General features: G+C 40.4%; 1 protein-coding gene across 1 annotated transcript; it reads right to left on the bottom strand.

The window, feature by feature from the left end:
• Positions 1–6825: 6825 nt before the first annotated feature.
• Positions 6826–15945, bottom strand: LOC115376610 (cornifelin homolog A-like). The gene is made up of 4 exons (XM_030076310.1): positions 15847–15945; positions 8590–8712; positions 8306–8466; positions 6826–7168 (listed from the first exon to the last, which is right to left on the bottom strand). The coding sequence occupies exons 2-4, from the start codon at positions 8708–8710 to the stop codon at positions 7001–7003; spliced, it is 450 nt and encodes a 149-aa protein (XP_029932170.1). The 5' UTR covers positions 8711–8712; positions 15847–15945; the 3' UTR covers positions 6826–7000.
• Positions 15946–19706: the final 3761 nt, after the last annotated feature.

The following is a 19706-nucleotide window of genomic DNA, read 5'->3' on the forward strand; positions in this document are numbered from 1 at the left end:
TGTATTGGGCGCTGACAAAATGTGCTTTTGCTGCATGTTTGAAAGGTTTTGTCATGGTAAGAGCCTTTTGACAAACATAAATAAACATACATGCATAGGATGTAAAGCAAAAATAAAACAATATAACAAAATCAAACTACGTACAGCTACAAAATCTCATCCACATCGCATACGATGTCTTCCTGTGCCTCTTTCTCTCACCACCTCCACGCAAAGTACTCAACATGGCTGACATGGGGCCTGTTTGTAGTGCTTAGGCCCTGACTGATTGGTGTTCAGTTTTCTAAGTAAGTGCTTTCATGTGTGTGTCTCGGGTTTTCTAATTACCCGATGTGTTTTGTATTTTGAACATAAGTGTTTTCCCAATTGTAACCACATGCTCTCATTTTTGAGCGAGGTGTCTTCTGTATGAAATAGTGTCTAGTGTTAAGGAGGAAGTGTGTTGTAGAATTGCAAACACAGTTTAAAGCAGCACATGTGTCTAAGGTATGGCCACGCTGTGTTTAAGGTTTAGTTCCAATGAGTTCAAGTTTTGTCACATTGGTTTAAGTGTATGTTCTTAGTGTGTAAGCAATCGAAAAAAACTGTAAGTAGAAGCATACACTGGTGATTTCCTCATCTCAAACAATTTCTTGAAACAAAAGCCAACAACAGTGGTGGGTATACCGCAACAAAAAATGTCAGTGTTTCAATAACTTGTCATGTGCCCTTGAGCATCAATTACAGCTTGACAACGACGTCTCATGCTGTTCACAAGTCGACTTATTGTCTGCTGAGGCATGGCATCCCACTCTTCTTGAAGGGCGGCCCTCAGGACATTGAGGTTCTGGGGTACAGAGCTCCGAGCCTCTACACGGCGACTCAGCTGATCCCATAGGTTTTCTATGGGATTCAGGTCTGAGAAAGTGCAGGCCACTCCATCTGAGGTACCCCAGTCTCCAGCAGCCATTCCCTAATGATGCGACCTCGATGAGCTGGAGCATTGTCGTCCATGAAGATGAAATTAGGCCTGTGTTGTTCATGCAGGGGCACAATGACTGGATTAATGATGTTATTCAGGCAGTATGGGCTTGTCACTGTACCATTCACAAAGTGTAGGGCAGTTCTGTACTGATGTGTCGTCTTGGTCTCATGATGTCAAGATGTGAACAGCATGATGAGGACGACCATTAAAATGTGCCCCGAGTCAATCAAAATTAAAAACACTACTAGTTTATTGTTCACTGTAGGCTAAATGCATGTTGCAAAATAAAAAACCTGTGCATTTAGCACTTGTATATAGTAAAAAAAAAAAAAAAAAAAAGTACAAAACAGAGAAATCTTGTGCATTTAGCACTTGTATACAGTAAGCCTACGTAAAAATAAAGTACAAAAATATACATGGAATACTAGGCCTACAAACAGTTAGCCTAACCCTCCATTACAATACTACAGTACATTGGCACAGTGATGTACTGAAACATATATTTACTTACAGTACACTGTGGTACAGTATATAGTATAGTCATACAGTAATTGCTGTCAACATTTACATACTATGTCAAAACAGGTAATTACCTGTTCTCTTCTCTAAATCTTCAGATTATGGTGGACACAGTGAATCTACTGATGTTTGGTTGTACCCTTTGTCCGGCCTCCTTCATGCTCATACCATGGACAAGCACATGGTCATAAATGCCAATTCTAATTGAACCAGGAAATTTATTGGTTGATTCATGGATCAAACACCTGATGTGAATTTTGCTGTTAAATTCCTTGTTAGAGAACAGCAACTTGTGCAAAAAGTACTGAAACACTGAACAGTTGGAGATGTGCATTCAAAAGTTTACAGAAGGTCACATTAAGTTCACCTGTAAAGGTTATAATGCATTTTAGGTTCATCATGAAATTTCACCCAAAAGCCAAATATCCCTAACTTTTTGTGAGTATTATATATAAGCCAGTTCAGAGAGCACTGCTTTGTGAGGCACTACAATGGATAGAAGTCTGAGAGGAGGAGTTTGTGAGTGAGGTGGTCGCGGTGGTTGAGGAGGTCGACCCAGTACGGAGAAATGATGCTCTGGCTGAGTAATGCACTTCTCATTTGTATATTTTTGTACTTTATTTTTACGTAGGCTTACTGTATACAAGTGCTAAATGCACAAGATTTCTGTTTGTTTTTGTACTGTGCAAGTAAATGCACAAGATTTCTGTTTTTTGTACTTTTTGCAGCAAAAGCACATTTTGTCAGCGCCCAATACAACTAATCCAGCCACTCACTCACTTCATACTCAACACCAAAATGCAACACAGCCTTTTCAGTCTGAGCAGGTTCAACCTTACTTTCTCCTGCGTGTATTGCAATCATATTTTTTTGACGATTTCCATGGCTACATATTGTAAAGCAAGTAGCAAAAGCCAATATTTCCCTCAAACAACTCAACTTCTGCCCAAATGAGTAGATTCCTTCAGTCAGCTCTACTGTACTGTAACACAGCTGACAGCAGAATACAAAATACAGCTATCAGTTTGAGCAAGGTTCTCCTGTGAGCTACACATTCAAATGTGGACTTACAGTAAAGAACTGGATCCAAACTCAGAAGACTTTGAGGTGAAATTTTACTGTATTGATGGCAAAAACTGAAATACTGTAATTCACATACAGTATTACACAGAAAAACTCAAAGGAGTTGAAAAAAAAAATACAGAATACAATTTATAGGCCCCTTTTTTGTAGGTGCATACTGATGACTGGTGAATGGTGATTTGTGGAAAGGGTAGTGAGTGATACAGGTGCACTAGTGATTTCACAGTGATGGAAGTGCAAAAGAGTGTGAAAAATGTGTGAATCCAATGAAAAGATATGAACACATTTGCAAAAGAAAACTTCTGCTGTGGTTTGGAGGTGAAGATGACGACAAAGTGGATCCCAGTTTCATTATACTGGAAAAAGTGATTGAAAAAAAAAACTGTACTGTACTGTAAAGTATAGTATACTCTATACTCAATTTTTATTTTTTGGTTATTTTGCAAACAGTTGTTACTGTGAAAAAGGTGCTTGATTTCTATTTTGAGCTTTGCTGAATTCTTTTTGAAGAAATAAATGAAAAGCAGTAAAAAAAAAAAAATGCAGTGTTTTGAGTTCAGTATGTTATTGTGTTGCTGCTGATGTGAAAGTGTGTTCATATGATGGAAATGTGTATCCTTTTGTCATCAGAGTTACATTTTGACAAAGGATTTTGAAGTTTTGATGACTGAGTTTCAGTTTGCCATAAATGTGAATGGTTTATTTCCAGGTGTGTTTAGAGTTTTGGCACAGTGAGCAAAGCATTTGCAAAATGAGTTCAAGCAATCAAAAACAACAACAACAACAACAACAAAAAAAAAAAAAAAAGAAAGTAAAATTACAGTACAAGGGAATTACCATTGAATTCAACTTCAAAAATTCACTTTATTTCTTCATATTTTAAATTTTTGGGGCTGATTTCTAATATATTTTTCTTGTTCCTCCTTTTCTTCTCCACCTTCACTGAGTGAGTCACTGACTCACTGACTGAGCAGTGAAGTTAGACCAAACGTTGGAGTTTCCCCAGTGGCCGTTGCTCTTTCAGAGTGAATCATGGAAACACCACAAACCGCTGACTGGTCAGATATGATAGAAGATATGAGTAGAAAGTATTGTTCATGCAACTGCATTTATAACTTTATTTTTTTTTTTTACTTAAATGTGGCTTAACTATGTCATATGTTATGCTGCTGCAATACACTTTAACAACAATATTACTGGGATCACTGCAAAAATTGCAGATGAAGCTTCAGTTTATCTATCTATTGATCTATCTATCGATCTATCTATCTGTCTAGACATTTGCTTGGAACTTCTTTCTTTGTAACTGAATTTCTTTCAGTCTTGCTCATCGCCCTTTCCCCATGTTTTCGAGGGAAATCAAGTGAATTCGCTCAGGTTTCAAAGTTTTCACAAGCATGTAAACCAAAAATAACAATAAGAAAATGCAACTGGGATAACAGTTGGGTGAAGTATTTAGTAACTGGACCCCTCCTCCCCCAACTCAACCATCCCCTATGTCTGTTATGCCCCTGCCTTAAATGCTTAAACTATTTCTATATTCATTTTTTTTTTTTAAACTGTCACAGAAATGTCAGGCGTCCTGCAACACTGTCCTTTGGGAGGTGTCTGTGGGTGTGTGGGTGTTGTTACAACACAATGCATTACCAACTGAACAGCAGTCTTCTAGCTCTGTGGAAACAATGTCATAGTTGCCTGTGGTTTCAATGTAGAGAGCTGAGGGCGATTCTTCCTGTAGTGGCAGGGCTGTTAGGCACCACAGAGGAAATTGAACTTGAGCCATAATGATTTGTTGCATGCCCTTAGTACAAGAAGTGTAGAACACTGAAATGCTGCAGGAACTTTTTATTTTTGATACATACTGATAAACCAGTAAAGACCACATAGTATCAGTAGTCACCATTTCAGAAGTAAAACTATTCAGTATAACACACAGCAGCAGTGCTACAGAATACCATTTATGCAAAGATATCTGCTTTTTTCCCAAGATTTCCAAACAAATCATATTTTGTTTACCTGACCAAAGCAGTTATCTCAATATTCACAGCTTTCTTTGACAGGAAGAAACAGCACAGAGTGGCATGTGGTGAAAACCATGTGACCTGTCGTGTCAAAGAAGTGATATGCACCTAACCTGCTCCACCCCTCTGTCAGACTCTCATCTTGCTCTCTCTAAGGGAATTTGGACAGAGATAGGACTCCTTACTGGCCTTTCCATGTGGGGGTCTGCATCTGTGATGGGGCTTCTAGTTGTGTTTTTATTTCACCCTGCAACAGGATCCTCCATGCCATTATCCCAGCCTGGGCTAAAGCCATGAAGAGAGGAAGGCCACCGTGCTCTGCCTGAACTCTGAAGCTGCAGAGAGGCTGGGACAGGATGGTGACTGCCTAAGAACATCATACCTGAGGAGGGAGAACACCACAACACCTGTGGGCTCTGCTGAAAAGAAGAAAACCTGGGCACAAAAGTGAACCATGGGTGTTCACCGTTAATGCCTGATGAACATCCCACCGGGGGATTTTACATGTTACAGTTTTTTACGGTTGTTTACACACTAAAATGACAAATTTCACACAATTAACAAATCTTTACACACAAGAAGCAAAACACCTGTGCAGAGTTGCACAAAAATAAGCACAGACTCAGCTTCACATTTTTTGCAAAACATTACACACAGTGATTTGCAAAATTCCACACACATTTTCACACCTTAGACACAGATATGGATTGTAAGGCTATTTCCTTCTCATTCCAAAGCCCTGGCTTGCCAGTGAGCACACTAATGAACAAACTGGATAAGCACATCGACCTGGTGTGGAAACACACATGTGCTAAATTGAAAATACAGCATTCGGGAAGGTCTAAAAGCCAGCAGGTGAGTTCACCTGTCTTCAACAAAAATGGAAGGAGTTAGAAGAAGAAGAGTGAGAATGAGAGGAGGAGCTCAAAGAGGAGAAGAAGGAGGTAGAGGAAGAGGTAGAGAGGAACCTGAAGAAGTGATAGCACCTGAACAAAGAGGAAGAATGACTGTCGCTGCTGTATTTCTGCTGAGATTTGGCAGAACTCTCAGTCCAGCTTCCCTCAGCGTCCTGTTTGTCTGCAGAGAAGAAAACTACTATTTTGTTCTGATTTTCCTTGCTGATTGACATGTTACTATAACTGAGTATATGGAAAGAAAGAAATATTTTCAGTCTGCAGCATCAGTGTTGTACTTGTGTACTTTCTCTGTATACCTCAAAGTAATCATGAAGAATGTATTGGGTTTGTCAATATATTTTTGTCATCTAAATTATCCCATAACCATGCTCACAAACAATATTTCTGAATGAAGGGTTTTTACAAATGTGTTTTGAATTTATTACGGTAGTGTGTAATAGATGGAAACAGTGTACGATCAGTGAAAGACTGTGTTAGTGACGTGGGAACAAAATAAGATTTTTATCAGTTTGTTTATGGTTTTTTTCTGATATTTTCTGTTTCATTTTGCAAACAAACTGGGGTGTTCTGCAAATTGGGTGTGGTGCTTGGTTAGTTGTGTGAGGTATTTAGAAAAAAAGGAGCCCTGTTTTCAAAATTGTGCGTAAACAATTGAAAAAAACTGTAAAAGGGAGAGAAGCAGTGCCGCGTGCAGGTTTTGTGGATGTGATTTCAAGCAGCACCACACCTGTTACGCGGGGTTGCTGTTACAGATGTGAACAGACTGAAGGTTGGAGGCTGTTGCGGCTTAATGTCAGGAGGGAAGGGAGAGAGTAAAACCTTGGTAAACCTGAGGGAAGCCCTGGATAGAGGCAGGGAGGCTTAGCAATCTGGAAATCCTGTAATTTTAACAAGAGTGACAAAAGATGTAATGTTGGTGAATCTAGCTTCCTCTGGATGGAGTGCACACACTGCAAAAATGCAAACTCTTACCAAGATTATTTGTCTTATTTCAAGTCAAAAATGTCTTATTTCTAGTCAAAATATCTCATTACACTTAAAATAAGACATGATCACCTCAGAAGTAACAAGTATGAATAACACTCATAAGTGAAAATTAGCTAGAAACAAGAAACAAATTTTGCCAATGAAACAAGCAAATTTTCACTTGTTTCAAGCAAATTTTCACTTGAAACAAGAGACAATTGTCTAAAAACAAGTTACTTCTGAGGTGATCATGTCTTATTTTAAGTGTAATGAGATATTTTGACTAGGAATAAGACATTTTTGACTTGAAATAAGACAAATAATCTTGGTAAGATTTGGAGTTTTTGCAGTGCATTGTTTAAGCCGCAGTAGAGATATACAGGAAAGACAGTGGAGAGAGAGAATGTCCACAGGAGCTAGGCAACACAGCGTATTTTTTCTTCATTACGTACTTAACATAATCAATTTAAAGCACACAGAGACTGCAAATGTTGGAGACACGATGGCATAAAGAGCACAGGCTGCACAGATTATGGGGCGTAAGGGGGTGACTGTGCTGGTGGACTCAAGAGGACTTGCACGTTGGTAGTGGTGTTGACGCGGAGCAGGTTTCTTTGATACTTCAGCTCCCGGGCCATCTGACACCAGGCACAAATGTTGCAGTACGTGGCGATGCAGCAGTCGCCAAACACAGAGCCCTGTTGGGTTGAAGGTGAGACCAGAAGGAATGATACATCATACCTCATTATAAGTTTTACATGGTATGGGTGGTTGCTGGCTGTCACACACAGTGGTTGTAACCAAGGTATTAAGTAAGTAAGTTACACTTTATTAATCCTACAGAGTCCTGCACGGGTCCAATTTTCAAGATCCGCCCCGCCCCGACCCGGGGACGTATAAACCCGCACCCGAACCGCAAACCCACGCATCAGCCCAATTAGTACCGCACCCCGATCCAACCCGTTGAAACACGACCCGCAGCCCGACCCGTAACCCGTATTCAGGGGCGCCGCCAGGAATTTTGGGCCCCATGAAAAAAAATATATAGGCTATTTACTCGATGATGGTTTAATAATTTTATATTAGTTTTTACCTATTTTTTGGGGCCCCTGTCAGGCAAAGGCCCTTGGAATTGTCCTAACTTTTCCCTCATATACGGCGCCCCTTCCCGTATTTAAAGTAATCATTTTGGGTCATATGGTCTGAATATTGAACAGCATATCACCACAGTTAAGGTGCCAGTGAGTAAACAACGCACCTGAATGAAGCAGCTCTTCCAATAAAAGCCTGACTTCAGCTCCATCATCAACCCTCTGTGTTCTTCTCCCATACGACTGTAAAATCACTCGTTTGTTACGTTTAATGCTTTTAAACTTTTAATCTCTTAAAAGGAACTTTACATGGGTCATAGTAGACTTACTTTCTGTCCAGACTTGAGCGGCGTTCAGCAGTTACAAGCCGTAACGTGTTTTAGAATCCATCGAGGAGAAAAGTAATCCATCAGGGAAACACTGTGTAATGTTGGAACACTTCAGCAACATTACAAAGTGAGAGTTGTACGTTTTATCCACTTATTTCTCAAATACCTAAATAACTATTAACTGTTTTGGAAGTGGCGCTTGCTTATTTATCATTATTATTTTAGATTAATTTTGATGTGTCAATCTAAAACCCGCGACCTGGCCTGCATGTTATTTTTCCCACCCAGATCCGAACCCGGGAAAAAAAAATAGTTTTTAAAAACCACCCGCAAATCAGCTGTTTTTGCGGGTACCCGTTGGGTGCAGGACTCTGCATTGTGGCACTGATGAAGGTATCAATTGCCTGATATTTACCCGTATGTGGTATCTCTCCCTCAGAGTGCTCCTCAGGGCCATAGTCGCAGCAGGAATCATGCCTCCGGTCAAACCGTCCAGCATAGGCAAACACAGACACTCGCCAGCGTCTGAACTGACCTGACAGGCCAAACAATGCGGGCACCACATACCAAAGCAACCTGCCAGGGACACACACACATACACAACGGGAACATGATACACGTGAGACCACAAACCAGGAATATCAGCAACACACTCAGAGGATGATGATGATGATGATGATGACTGGCTCAGATGCTCACAGATGCCCATGTCGTCACAGCAGCTGAAGAGGCTGCTGCTCCACATCTCAGATCCGGCAGCGGGTCTGTACGCAGTCGGCTGAACGGACACAACGGGTGCTTGCATAGGGTGGGCCGCCATATCTGTGAACAGAGAGAGAGAGAGAGAGAGAGTGTGATGACACTACAGGTATTGCGTGATTAAAGACGTGAGTGATTCAGAGGTGTTTTGTGGAGGAACATGTGCCATAGAGAGTCATGTCTCTACAGGTTTTCATTCCAACCAAAGACGATTTCACTAGTAGATCATCTTCTAGAGCAAAATGAAGAACTAATTTCTGAGACAATAATCATTAAATCGTCATTAAATGGTCTTTGGCTGGAATGAAAACCTGCATATGCATGACACTCCAATGGCACAATGAAAAGAATTAATATAGAAACACCAAAGCAACTTCAACATTACCCAGACAGGAAACACAGATTATTAGTCGTATTGAATTACAGCATTGAATTCAATGGAGGGCCAATGACTATTGAGCAACATTACATTAGAACATCAGCAAAGATGATGTGCATGCTTGACTTGGTGAGGTTAATGTGAAAATATGACCTCTGGCTTCTCCACAATCAACATGCAGTACAGATACGACAGCAGTGGAAAGCAGTAAAGGGAGCGTGAAGCACAGGGTCAAACCCCCAGGGGTCTTGTGGTTAAAAAGGTTCAGACAAACAGTGCCTTTTCATTAACTGTCGGAAAGGGTGAGACAGGATGTGATGTGGTGGGTTCCTGTAACGTTGCCAGCTGTGTTCTGCTCCAGGAACCAGGCTGCAAGTCTTGTATGATAAACTGTTTCTCTTTTGGGTTTTCTCATATTTCTCAGTGTCAAATATCAAGTGTCAAAGGTCATTGACTCTTTCAGAATTATATAACACCAGCTTGAGTAGAATGCCCTTTAGTGTTGGTGGAAATTTGTGGAGAAAAATGAGTGAGTGAAAGAATGACTCTGGAACGCCCGGTGTTCTGCCAAATCGTCCTACCTCCGCGAAATGTCCTACCGTAGGTTGAACTGACTGACTTATCTGCCGATGTGTTACCTTGTCCCTAACCCTAACCCTAACCCTAACCTTGTCAGAATATGCTTCTACATTAATATATGCAGGTAGGACGTTCTGACAATTGAAATTACCTTGTCAGAATATGCTTCTACACATGCGCAGTGTGGCTTGGTAGGATATCTTTACGGGTAGGAAGGATTTCCAGAACACCGGCCCACCTCCTCGTTCAAAAACCAACAGCGTATTTTTTCTCGACGCCATTTTCTAGTGTGGCAAGTTTCTTGTAAAAATCCATTATTTTACATTTCAGTGGTATGTTCGCAGCATTTTAGACTAACTTTATTTTGTTGTTCCCCATATATCAGCTAGTTTCATATTTTAATCACCAAATTCCAAGGGGTACCATGACTGACCGAGTTCATGGTTAGCTTAAAGTGTGCGAAAAATGTGCGCGTGTCAAAGGACGAATATGTAAGATGCAATTAAGGTTAGCTTAACTTCAGTGCAAATCGAGTGGTTGCACAAGATTAATGTCAATAATTCATTAAACTAAGTGTAATTAACGATAGGCATATGGTAATGTAGCAACCGACGCCGTCTCGCGACACTAACATTCCCGCTGAGGACGTTACCGCAGGACGGTACCGTTGCTAGGCGCTAGCTCGCTAATAAGCAGTGCAGCGCTTTAACACATGTACATGATCATTTTTGCCCTTGATGGCATATAAGGCGCTCGAAAGTTAACGTTAAGTCCAGCAGCAAAGTTGCTGGACGCCAACGTTACCGTTCCCATAACATCAGTGGACACTGACCGGATAAGCTATTGCAATACGTTGTATGTTAGGGTTAGGGTTAGGGTTAGGGAGAAAGGGCCCACAGCCCCCAAACTATTCCTTCAACACTGAATTTTTGAGTGGATATTTTCCCGACATGCTGATTTTTTCCCCCTCTGTGTTTTAAGTTGGTGGAATCCATTCTGTATAATAAATGAATACAATTGAACCAAGTCCTTGACTGATGAAACCAGAAGGAAAATGGTGAACATGGTGGCTGCTGACATGATGGAGAAGAATGGGTAATTTTATAATCATTTTAGCTGGCTCTTGTGCTCTCAATGAAACTTGCAGATTAATTTGAAATCTAAGTTATATCCATTTATTTGACTAAAAAATTCTTCTTCCTTTTTTTTTTTTTTTCAATTTCGCATTACCTTCCCACCCAGACAGGTAAAAGACATGTATGCCAGAGGAATTGTGAGCTTATTCCCCTACCTCAGTGACCCATACTCTAGGAATGGTTATGTAAGTCACACACAATGACAGCAAAGTGAAAAACAACTGTTAAAAATGTGGTTTTTGGGATTGTTTTGTAGATATTCAGTCTGTTCAAAAGAACCTACCGTTATGGTTAGGTTGTCAAGGTGGGGTGGAGGGATGGTGGGTTAATAATCTAAATCTCACCCCTTGTTTTTTGTCCAAAATCACTTTGCAGCATCTCAAACTACTAATTATTCTTCTTAATGGAGTGACTGTGTTATTCCTTCATCTTCAAGGAGCATTATTATGATGGCGAGAGTGGCACTGAGTACTTGGCCTGGAGGATCAAAACTATTCAGAGGTCTACTGCTAGAGACAGATGGTCATCATTTGAATTTGAAGGTAACGTAATTCCCAAAGATGATCTGAGTTTTTATGTATTTATTTATTTTTTTTTGGCTTGGGAGTGCAGATGCTTGTCAAAATATGGTATTTTCCCTTATTTTGTAACATCAGGTGAAGGACCATCTTGTAAGGACGGCCCTGGAGGACCAACTGCTAGACCAGAGTCCCACTTTGTTCCAGAGACTGTCCTGAGTGAACATGAGTGCCAGGAAGCCATCGCACTGATGAAACATTCAGCCGATGAGGACACAATCAAGAAGAAGATGAAGCTAACTTTTGACTATCGCCGTGACATGGTCCTCGACCCCCAGCAGTCAAGCAACGTCCTCTCAGTCTTTCCACGCTTCAAAGACATCAAAGGCTTGGTAATGATCTTTCATTAGTTTGGCATTGTTATAATGATGTAATAGGTATTTTAGCCAGTATATGGGTATTTTAGGGTGCTTTCAGACCTGTGGCCCGTTTGCTTTGTTCCGATTCACGGGCTAAATCGATACAGTTGTTTCGTTTTTCGTTTGGGGCGTTTGTGTTCACAGGGCAACTGTTTGTAGTGGTTCAAAGCTGTAAACAAATGCCATGCGCGAATCAACTGTTCTCTCATTGGTCAGAAATTACCCCGAAAGAAGAAGTCTCCTCTTCCGTTCTTACCCCGGGAAAAACAAAAACCATGGAGCATCTTCAGCGTGTGTGGCTAGTTTGTTTCTGTGCAGTGGTGTAGTCTAGTCTAATTCAGGACCTTTTCTAGTGGGTATACGGCGCATACCTGCGTATCACGTAGACTACACCACTGTTTCTGTGTGTTTCTGTGGTTAATGTACCAGTGTTCTGTAACCGAGGAAAACATCCAGTTCTACCGGGAATCAAGACTGCGCAGGGAAAATAATATCATACTGCATCTACTGAGAAGAAGACGTGCCGCGACAAGGAATCGCCGACGAAGATGGGCTCTGATGCTGGTTGAACCACAGTTATGAGTGAGCTGTGTCGGTTGCTGTGTCGATTATGTTCTCACTGCAAACGAACCGCTCCAGGGCTCGAATGGAAGCGAGCTGAGACCACCTCTTCTAGGCGATCTCGGCCCGCTTGTTTTGTCCCACATCCAAGCGCGATCGCTGTGTTCACATATGTCCAAACGAACCGTTCTTTAGGTGGAAACGCTCCCTGTTTCGGAACAACTGCTCCAAACGGGACAGGTCTGAAAGCACCCTTAGTGAGAGTCAAACAATCAGCACAATTAACTGAATTGTTACCCCTTATCCCCACCCCAGTTGGAGAGATGGCCGACCACATTCAAGAAAAAGATCATCCAACAATGCAGGAAGTTTCCATCCACCAGAGAGCTTGAAGAACTCTTCCTGGCAGCTGATCCTCCTGAGGATAGCATTGAATGGGATGTTGACTCTGGTAAGAATGGTTATGAAATCAGTTCTATTTTTTTCCACATTCCATTAGCTGCACTTGTTATGCACGCTGCCCTGTAACCCATTTTAATGTTAAGTTCTGACACTGGTACAGTACAGTCGCGTCAGGCTAAGTGTATACCAGGTGTCATTGCCACCTGTTATACAATTTGGAAATGTTAAAGAAACTCAAAATTATCATTCCATTTTCCCACTTTTTGGCCCTGAATATCCGTCATTTAATCAATCTGATGCTAGATTGTCATTACAAATTCCAACTGAGAGTTTGACTAAATCTCCAGGTTGATCTAACACTATCAGATTTGTTTTTCTTCAAGTTGTAGCCGAAATGTTTCCATATCATAGCAGCTGTGACTCATAAATATAGAAATACACTCCTGATCAAAATTGCAAGAATTTACATTTTGCACTGTTGGATCTTAAGAAGGTTCAAAGTAGAGCTTCAAAATGCAAAAAGAAGAAATGGGAGTGAGACAAAAAAACGAATTGCAAACAACCATTAAACTGAAATAGGTTGTTCATCAGCTGATCAAAAGTTTAAGACCATATCTCAAAAAAGAAAAAACCCAAACCCCCCTAAAATAGAAATAAAAATTTCAAAAAAGGACTCAGTATTGAGTAGCTGCGCCATTCTTGGTAATCACCTCAAAACGTTTTCCAGGCAAAATTTCTGATTATTTGTAGCACGTAATTCTAATAGTCTCCTCATTTGTGTTTTGTTTCCTTAGACTGGCACCAGCATCCAAGAGGATCTTGATAGCATCACTATCAGCATGCAACCCTAGCTCTTGGCTGTTGGAGTCAGGAAGAGTGAGCTCCACCAATTTTTCATCATCCTGGACAAGGAAGCCATCGCTTGCAGGTCATCCTCTTCTCTTGGCGCGTTTGATGAACTGTTTAAGGCGCAGTAGGTCTTTGGCACAGCATACAACTCCATGCTGCACAACATGCTCACGTTCATCCAGACCACTGTGTACCACATTGATGTTGGCAAAGTCAAGGAGGGTCCACGTGTTGCAGAAGTTAGGGCAAGGTTGCTTCATTAGTGCTTGATGTTTCTCCTCCCACATGAAGTGATTTGTTTGACATGAAGTGTTTTGTTTGTCAGACTGAGTTGGCTTCTTCAAATAAGCTTGTTCAGCATTTACGAGTAGCTCATGGTTACTTGGATGGAAAAAATCTCCGCCTTAAATGTACTCAGCCTGGATGTAGTTGCGTGCTTGGAACTTTTTCTGGGTTTAGGAAACATTTAAACACCAGACACAGCGACAGTAGTAGCGGCAGCAGACCAAAAGTTTTTTTTTTTTTTAAGTGATGTTTTTATGCTGACAGTGTTTTAGGGCCTGTATGCATTGTCTTTTGCATGTTCAAATAGTCACTGCAATGGAGGCACTCTCAAACACAAGGCTAATGCAGTTGTGACACACACGCTCCTCTTTTTGACCTCTAGCATGGCAGAATGAGATAGAAACACCTCCACTTAATTGGAATGCCGCAAGGGCACGCTGGATGTTACAGACGAGTTGTTTTTGATTGCTTGGCATGGCAGGCACACCCACAATTGTCCAGCTGATAAACTTTCTATTTACTGTCCACTAGGAGCGCTTTAATGTGCCTCATGTATACTTGGTTGTTGTATTGGGTTGCTTGGCACGGCAGGTACACCCATTACACAACTGTCCACTTGATACATATTCTAGTTGGTGTCCACTCATTGTGCCTTCTGTTTTCTAAGAGATTTGAAGCAGTGCATGTCAACAAGTTGTATTGATTGCTTGGCACAGCAGGCACACCCATTGTACAACTGTCCACTTAGAAGCACAGCATGTGAACAGGCCCTTAAGAGTTTTTTGACACTTTTTTAAAAGGTGAAATTAAAGTTGTTAAATGCATTGTTTGTGGTAACGTGTGATTTTTATTCACTTAAGGGTACATTTGAAAAAGCAGTACTGAATTATTTTGGATAAATGCAATTTGACACTACAAAAGTGTAAATTTAAGTGTAAAATTGACACCACTGATATTTATTTGTGCAGTGTTAATGGATGTTAGGATTTGACTCTAATTCTAACTCTAACTCTAGTAACTTACAAACACAGTAGTGTGTTAATATCAAGACTTGTCAGAGTTGGTTTTTCCACAGCAAACGAGTAAATTATCAACACAGTGGTGTATAACATTGACACTTAGCAGAGTTATATGACCTTCCAGTGTTAACTTTTAATAACTCAATGCAGTGTTAATAAGCATTCAAATCAGAGTTGATTTGTGATCACAGAAGAGTTAATTATCAGCACGGCTGGGAATTATATTAACACTCTCCAGTGTTACTTAGCCTGTAGCGTTAAATTTGAATAACACCATACAGTGTAAGCAAGTGTTAATGTCTTACTCAACTTTGAGTCAATTTTACTCTAAAATTTTAACACTATGGCAAGAGTCAGTTTAACACCAATTCAGATAAGGACCAAATACACTCGGGAATAGTGTTAAATTTAACCTTTAAGTGTTACTTTAACACTGCAAAATTTACAGGAGGATGTGTTACTACAGCCTCCAAGTTATTACTGTATGTGTTACCACAAAGTGCCATGCCACCTGTTAGTGGCATGGCACTTTGTGGTATCCTCCTGTATGAAAACAAACTATACTAAGGCCATGTTAACTTTCAGAGGGGTTATATATGATATATATGAAGTCCAAATAGGAATACTCTTACACTGTTATAGTGCTACCATTGGAAATAAAACCAAAAGCAAATAAAAAGTCACACATGAGTACAACACTATCAGATATTATGTCAATATTATCTGAGAGTTTATAATCTTAGATTCATTACCACTGATAATTGTGCTGCTCATACTTTGTTTTGGCAGTATTGACTATTTCCAGTGATCTCAAAGCCAACGTAAATCAAGAACACAAAAAATGTCCTAGCAGATAAATGAAGTAGAGAATTAGTGAAACACTCTTACGCAACTTTTTCTTCCATAATTTTTCCAAAGATTTGAGAGAAATATTAAAAACAAATACATATATTAATAACAGAACCTTTGAATAAAGTAAATAACACTCAGTCCCATTGTAATAATAATACTGATTTATATATATATTGATAATAGTTCATGACAGCATACCTGCTTGTTTGTCGCTGCAGCGAGGAGGTGAGAAAGAAATGAGAAACCCAGATTTTCGTGGCTGCACTCAGGCTTCTGCTTTCCGTTTAGGAGCCAGCCTGCGACTGGTATGACTTTTGGAGGAACCGGGGCTCGAAGTGTCACTCCTCCTGCGTGCACGTGAGGCTGAGGGGCCCACAGGTAACTCAAAGTACTTCAAAGACACATGCACACATTTTTTTTTTTTTTTTTTTTTTGTGCAAAGTGCAGCCAGGTTTCAGAAAACAGAATTTCATTTAGAAGACAGCAGCCCAATGACAGCCCTCTTTACAATTAGTACGATCCTGTATGTAAAACTTACAGTATTAGAAACATTATTTGTAGTAAAAATGACTATCATTTCAGTAGTAATAGTGTTGATTTTGTGCTGTAGTGTCCAGTGGGGCTGGGCAACATGTCCATGCTGTGCTATAAGACTAGATATTGTAATATCCTGATATGGTATAAATAAATATTATAGTAAAGGAATGCAATTCTCTAAACTTAATAGACTCTTCTGTCTGTTGTATTATTTGCCTCTACCTGCTTGGCCAAAATCTAAATATATGTCTAGATATGTCACAAGAGCAGCAACACTCATCTCCACAGTATTGTCACAATATCCATATCAATATCCGTACAAAATCACATTATCCATATTGTCCAGCCCTAATGTCCAAACACATCAAGAAAAAAAAAGACTGTACCACTGAGAATGAAAGGTGAGCATAGTTGTGTTTTATTAATGGTTTCATTTCCTCTCACTGACATCCCTGCAGTCCTCGGGGACACTAACAATAGACGTCACACTCAAGCCACCTGGAGATCAGAGAGGAAGTGGGGTTTAAATGGAGCTCACTCACCCTTGCAGGCTCACGGTGAATATTTATTTGCGTTTTACTGGTAGGAACACCTGCCGACTCAAGGAAGTCACACTCCTACGCTTTCTACGGATGTCTGTGATATGTGCACATTTATTAATTTGGTCTGCACTCATTCTTGCATTTGACAAATCACTTTTTGATCATTAGGATAATTTAACAGCTATCCAACTAGCCAGTATTATTAGTATTATTATTGTATATTCTTGCACTCTGGATGACGTTTCCCATGAAGGTTGAGAAGTGTTGGAGCACACACTCCGGTCACCGTTTAAAAAACTCAATTAATATCATTAGTAACACTTTTGTTTGCCTGCTATTTCCTGGCAACGTGGCTGCTGTGAAAAAGGTCTACACACTGCTGCCATCACGTGTTCAGCACACCTATCTGCTCCTGTGATCAGGTTAAGCAGCAACACATTCAAGAGTCTTGAATTACATCATGAATGTCATTAATGACATTCATGGATGGATTTGTTTTTTTTTTGTTTTTTTTTGTTCTTGCTGTTCATGTTCTTGATCATGTTGTTATTAGGCTACAACAAGGCAGGCAGAAGAATGAGCAGTTTGAAACAAAACCGCTGATACCACCCAAACTTTTTTTTAAGCTTGTTTTCCTGTACCCTAGGAAAGTGAATTCAGTTTCATTTATCATGAACCAGAAACCACAGCACCGAGACCGCACCTTGTTTTCATGCATGAACATATGAAAGCTTGGGTGGGTGGAAATATTACACAACTCAGACAGAAGTCATCGTAACAATGTTCATAGTCATTTTTTAAAAAGTCTTTTTAAATACTCTCTTGAGGTGTACATGCATATGACATCTAACCTTTTCATATCATACTATGGTGGTATTGCAGTAGGCTGCATTAGGTTTTGTGTACATTTGAAGGCAGCTGCTGATACCGGGTGTGAAGAGGAGCTGATGTGAGGGTGTGTGTTGGTTTGGTCTGCGATTAGGGGAAAAACAGGGGTCAAAAACATGGATGCATAGCTGACAAAATACAGCATACATTTCTATAACTACAGCATAAATAAGAATTTTATCATCAAATCAGATCAGATCTAGAATTACCCTCTGTGATGTGTGGTTATCAGTCTTCCTGTGGTTGACACCACACCTCTGGCCAAGATAAACACTGACGTTTGTCCTCGCAGTGGAAAAAGACGTTAAGATTTGTTGCATGACCACTTATGCATCTCAACACAACCAGTGTAAAGTGAAATGCATTTTTGATATTTTGACACACCAGTAAAGTCCATATAATAACACGTCATATCAACAATATCATAAATACAAAAATCAAACTAATTATGCAGTGCCACACAATATCATATATTTCTAGACGAGTGGAGAGGTTGATCATATTTTGTCTGCATGACTGAAGCCAGTATGTCAGCATTCATTACTGTCTTTGACCTGTTACAAAGCTTTGACACAACAGGTTCTCACGCCGTGCCAGACTGTGCTTCTTCCTGTCAAAGAAGTGATGTGTAACTTACTCCTCCCCTCTTTCAGACTCTCAGCGAGCTCTCTCTAAGGGAATTTGGGCAGAAATGCAAGTCCTCACTGGCTCCTCCCCTGTCAAACATGAGTTACTTTCTGTTGCTTCAAGACCTAAGGCGGGCAAAAAAAAAAAAAAAAAAAAAAGACCGCTTTTGGCAGCGTGAGAGAGAAAGATAAAGCAGAAGGTGAGAATCAAAACCAGGCATTAGCATGCTGATGTTAATCTGACATATTTCCTTTTCAATCTGACCCACACTCACAGTGATAAACAACCACAATTCATACATAGATAAAATCATCAGCTCCACCCCAGTCATCTGTTAGTCATTATCCTATCTGGTAGCAACATAAACAACATGAGGTTTCACCACTATATCTGACGCAGGCCTCATGCTTCTCTTTTGAATAGAAACTCAGTCCTGCAGAGTTCATCATTTTAGTCCAGTATTAACAATCAATCACACAGTCTCTTATGGAGTTCAGTTTGTTCGGGACACAAACACATCTTTAGTAGCATAATCACGAGTTGAAATTTAAATCTATCTACACTTATCCCCGGCTCACCCACCCACATAAACACACCCACTCACACATACGCAAAGAAAGAAAGTGAGAGAGCGAGAGAGAGAGAGAGACAGAGAGAGAGAGAAAGAGAGAGAGGGAGAGAGAGGCAGGCAGACAGACAGAGAGATGGAGGCTGGCTAGCCATAGGCCTAAGAGAACAGGTAGGTCTTGAGCTTGCATATTAAAGACATTATGGTACATCTTATATCATCAGGCAGTTTGTTCCAGAAGGTGGGGCTATAGCAACTGAATTCACCTTCATCAGGTTTACTTCTGATCATAAGTGCATTTTGGAGACCAGTGCCTGATGATCTGAGGGTTCTGGATGGTTTTTGAGCAGCGAGCAAGTCAGAGATGTGTTTAGGAGCTGGACCACTAAGTGATTTGTAAACAGTGAGCAATATATGGAAATTTATTCTGTATTTTATCAGAGGCTAGTGAAGTGATTTAGGTATAGGAGTAATATGTCCTGTTTTTCTTGTCCCAGTCTCTGCCTGCAGCATTTTGGATAAAATGGAGCTGTCCCACAATCTTTTTGGGATGTCTGGCAAAAAGGGCATTACAGCATTCAAGCCTTGAGGAAGTGACTGCATGAGCCAGTTTTTCAGTGTCTGACTGAGACAAGATGGATTTAACTTTGGAAATATTTGGTAAGAAGGTTGTCAAATGCTGTCCTAGTTGTACCTGTATTGTGGCTTGTGAGGCATAACACCTAAACCAGTCTAACATCTCGGTTTCTAACCGGCTCATTGGGTTTCAGAGACAGTGAGATCAGTTTGGAATGGACCTCCTGTCTCTGTCCTTTAGAGCCTATCACAAGGATCTCAGTTTTGTCTTTTTTTTTAAACTGCAGAAATGTTTCGGTCATTCAGTGTTTAATGCCACT

The sequence above is a fragment of the Myripristis murdjan genome, chromosome 18 (assembly GCF_902150065.1).
Source record: "Myripristis murdjan chromosome 18, fMyrMur1.1, whole genome shotgun sequence".
Classification (NCBI taxonomy): domain Eukaryota; kingdom Metazoa; phylum Chordata; class Actinopteri; order Holocentriformes; family Holocentridae; genus Myripristis; species Myripristis murdjan.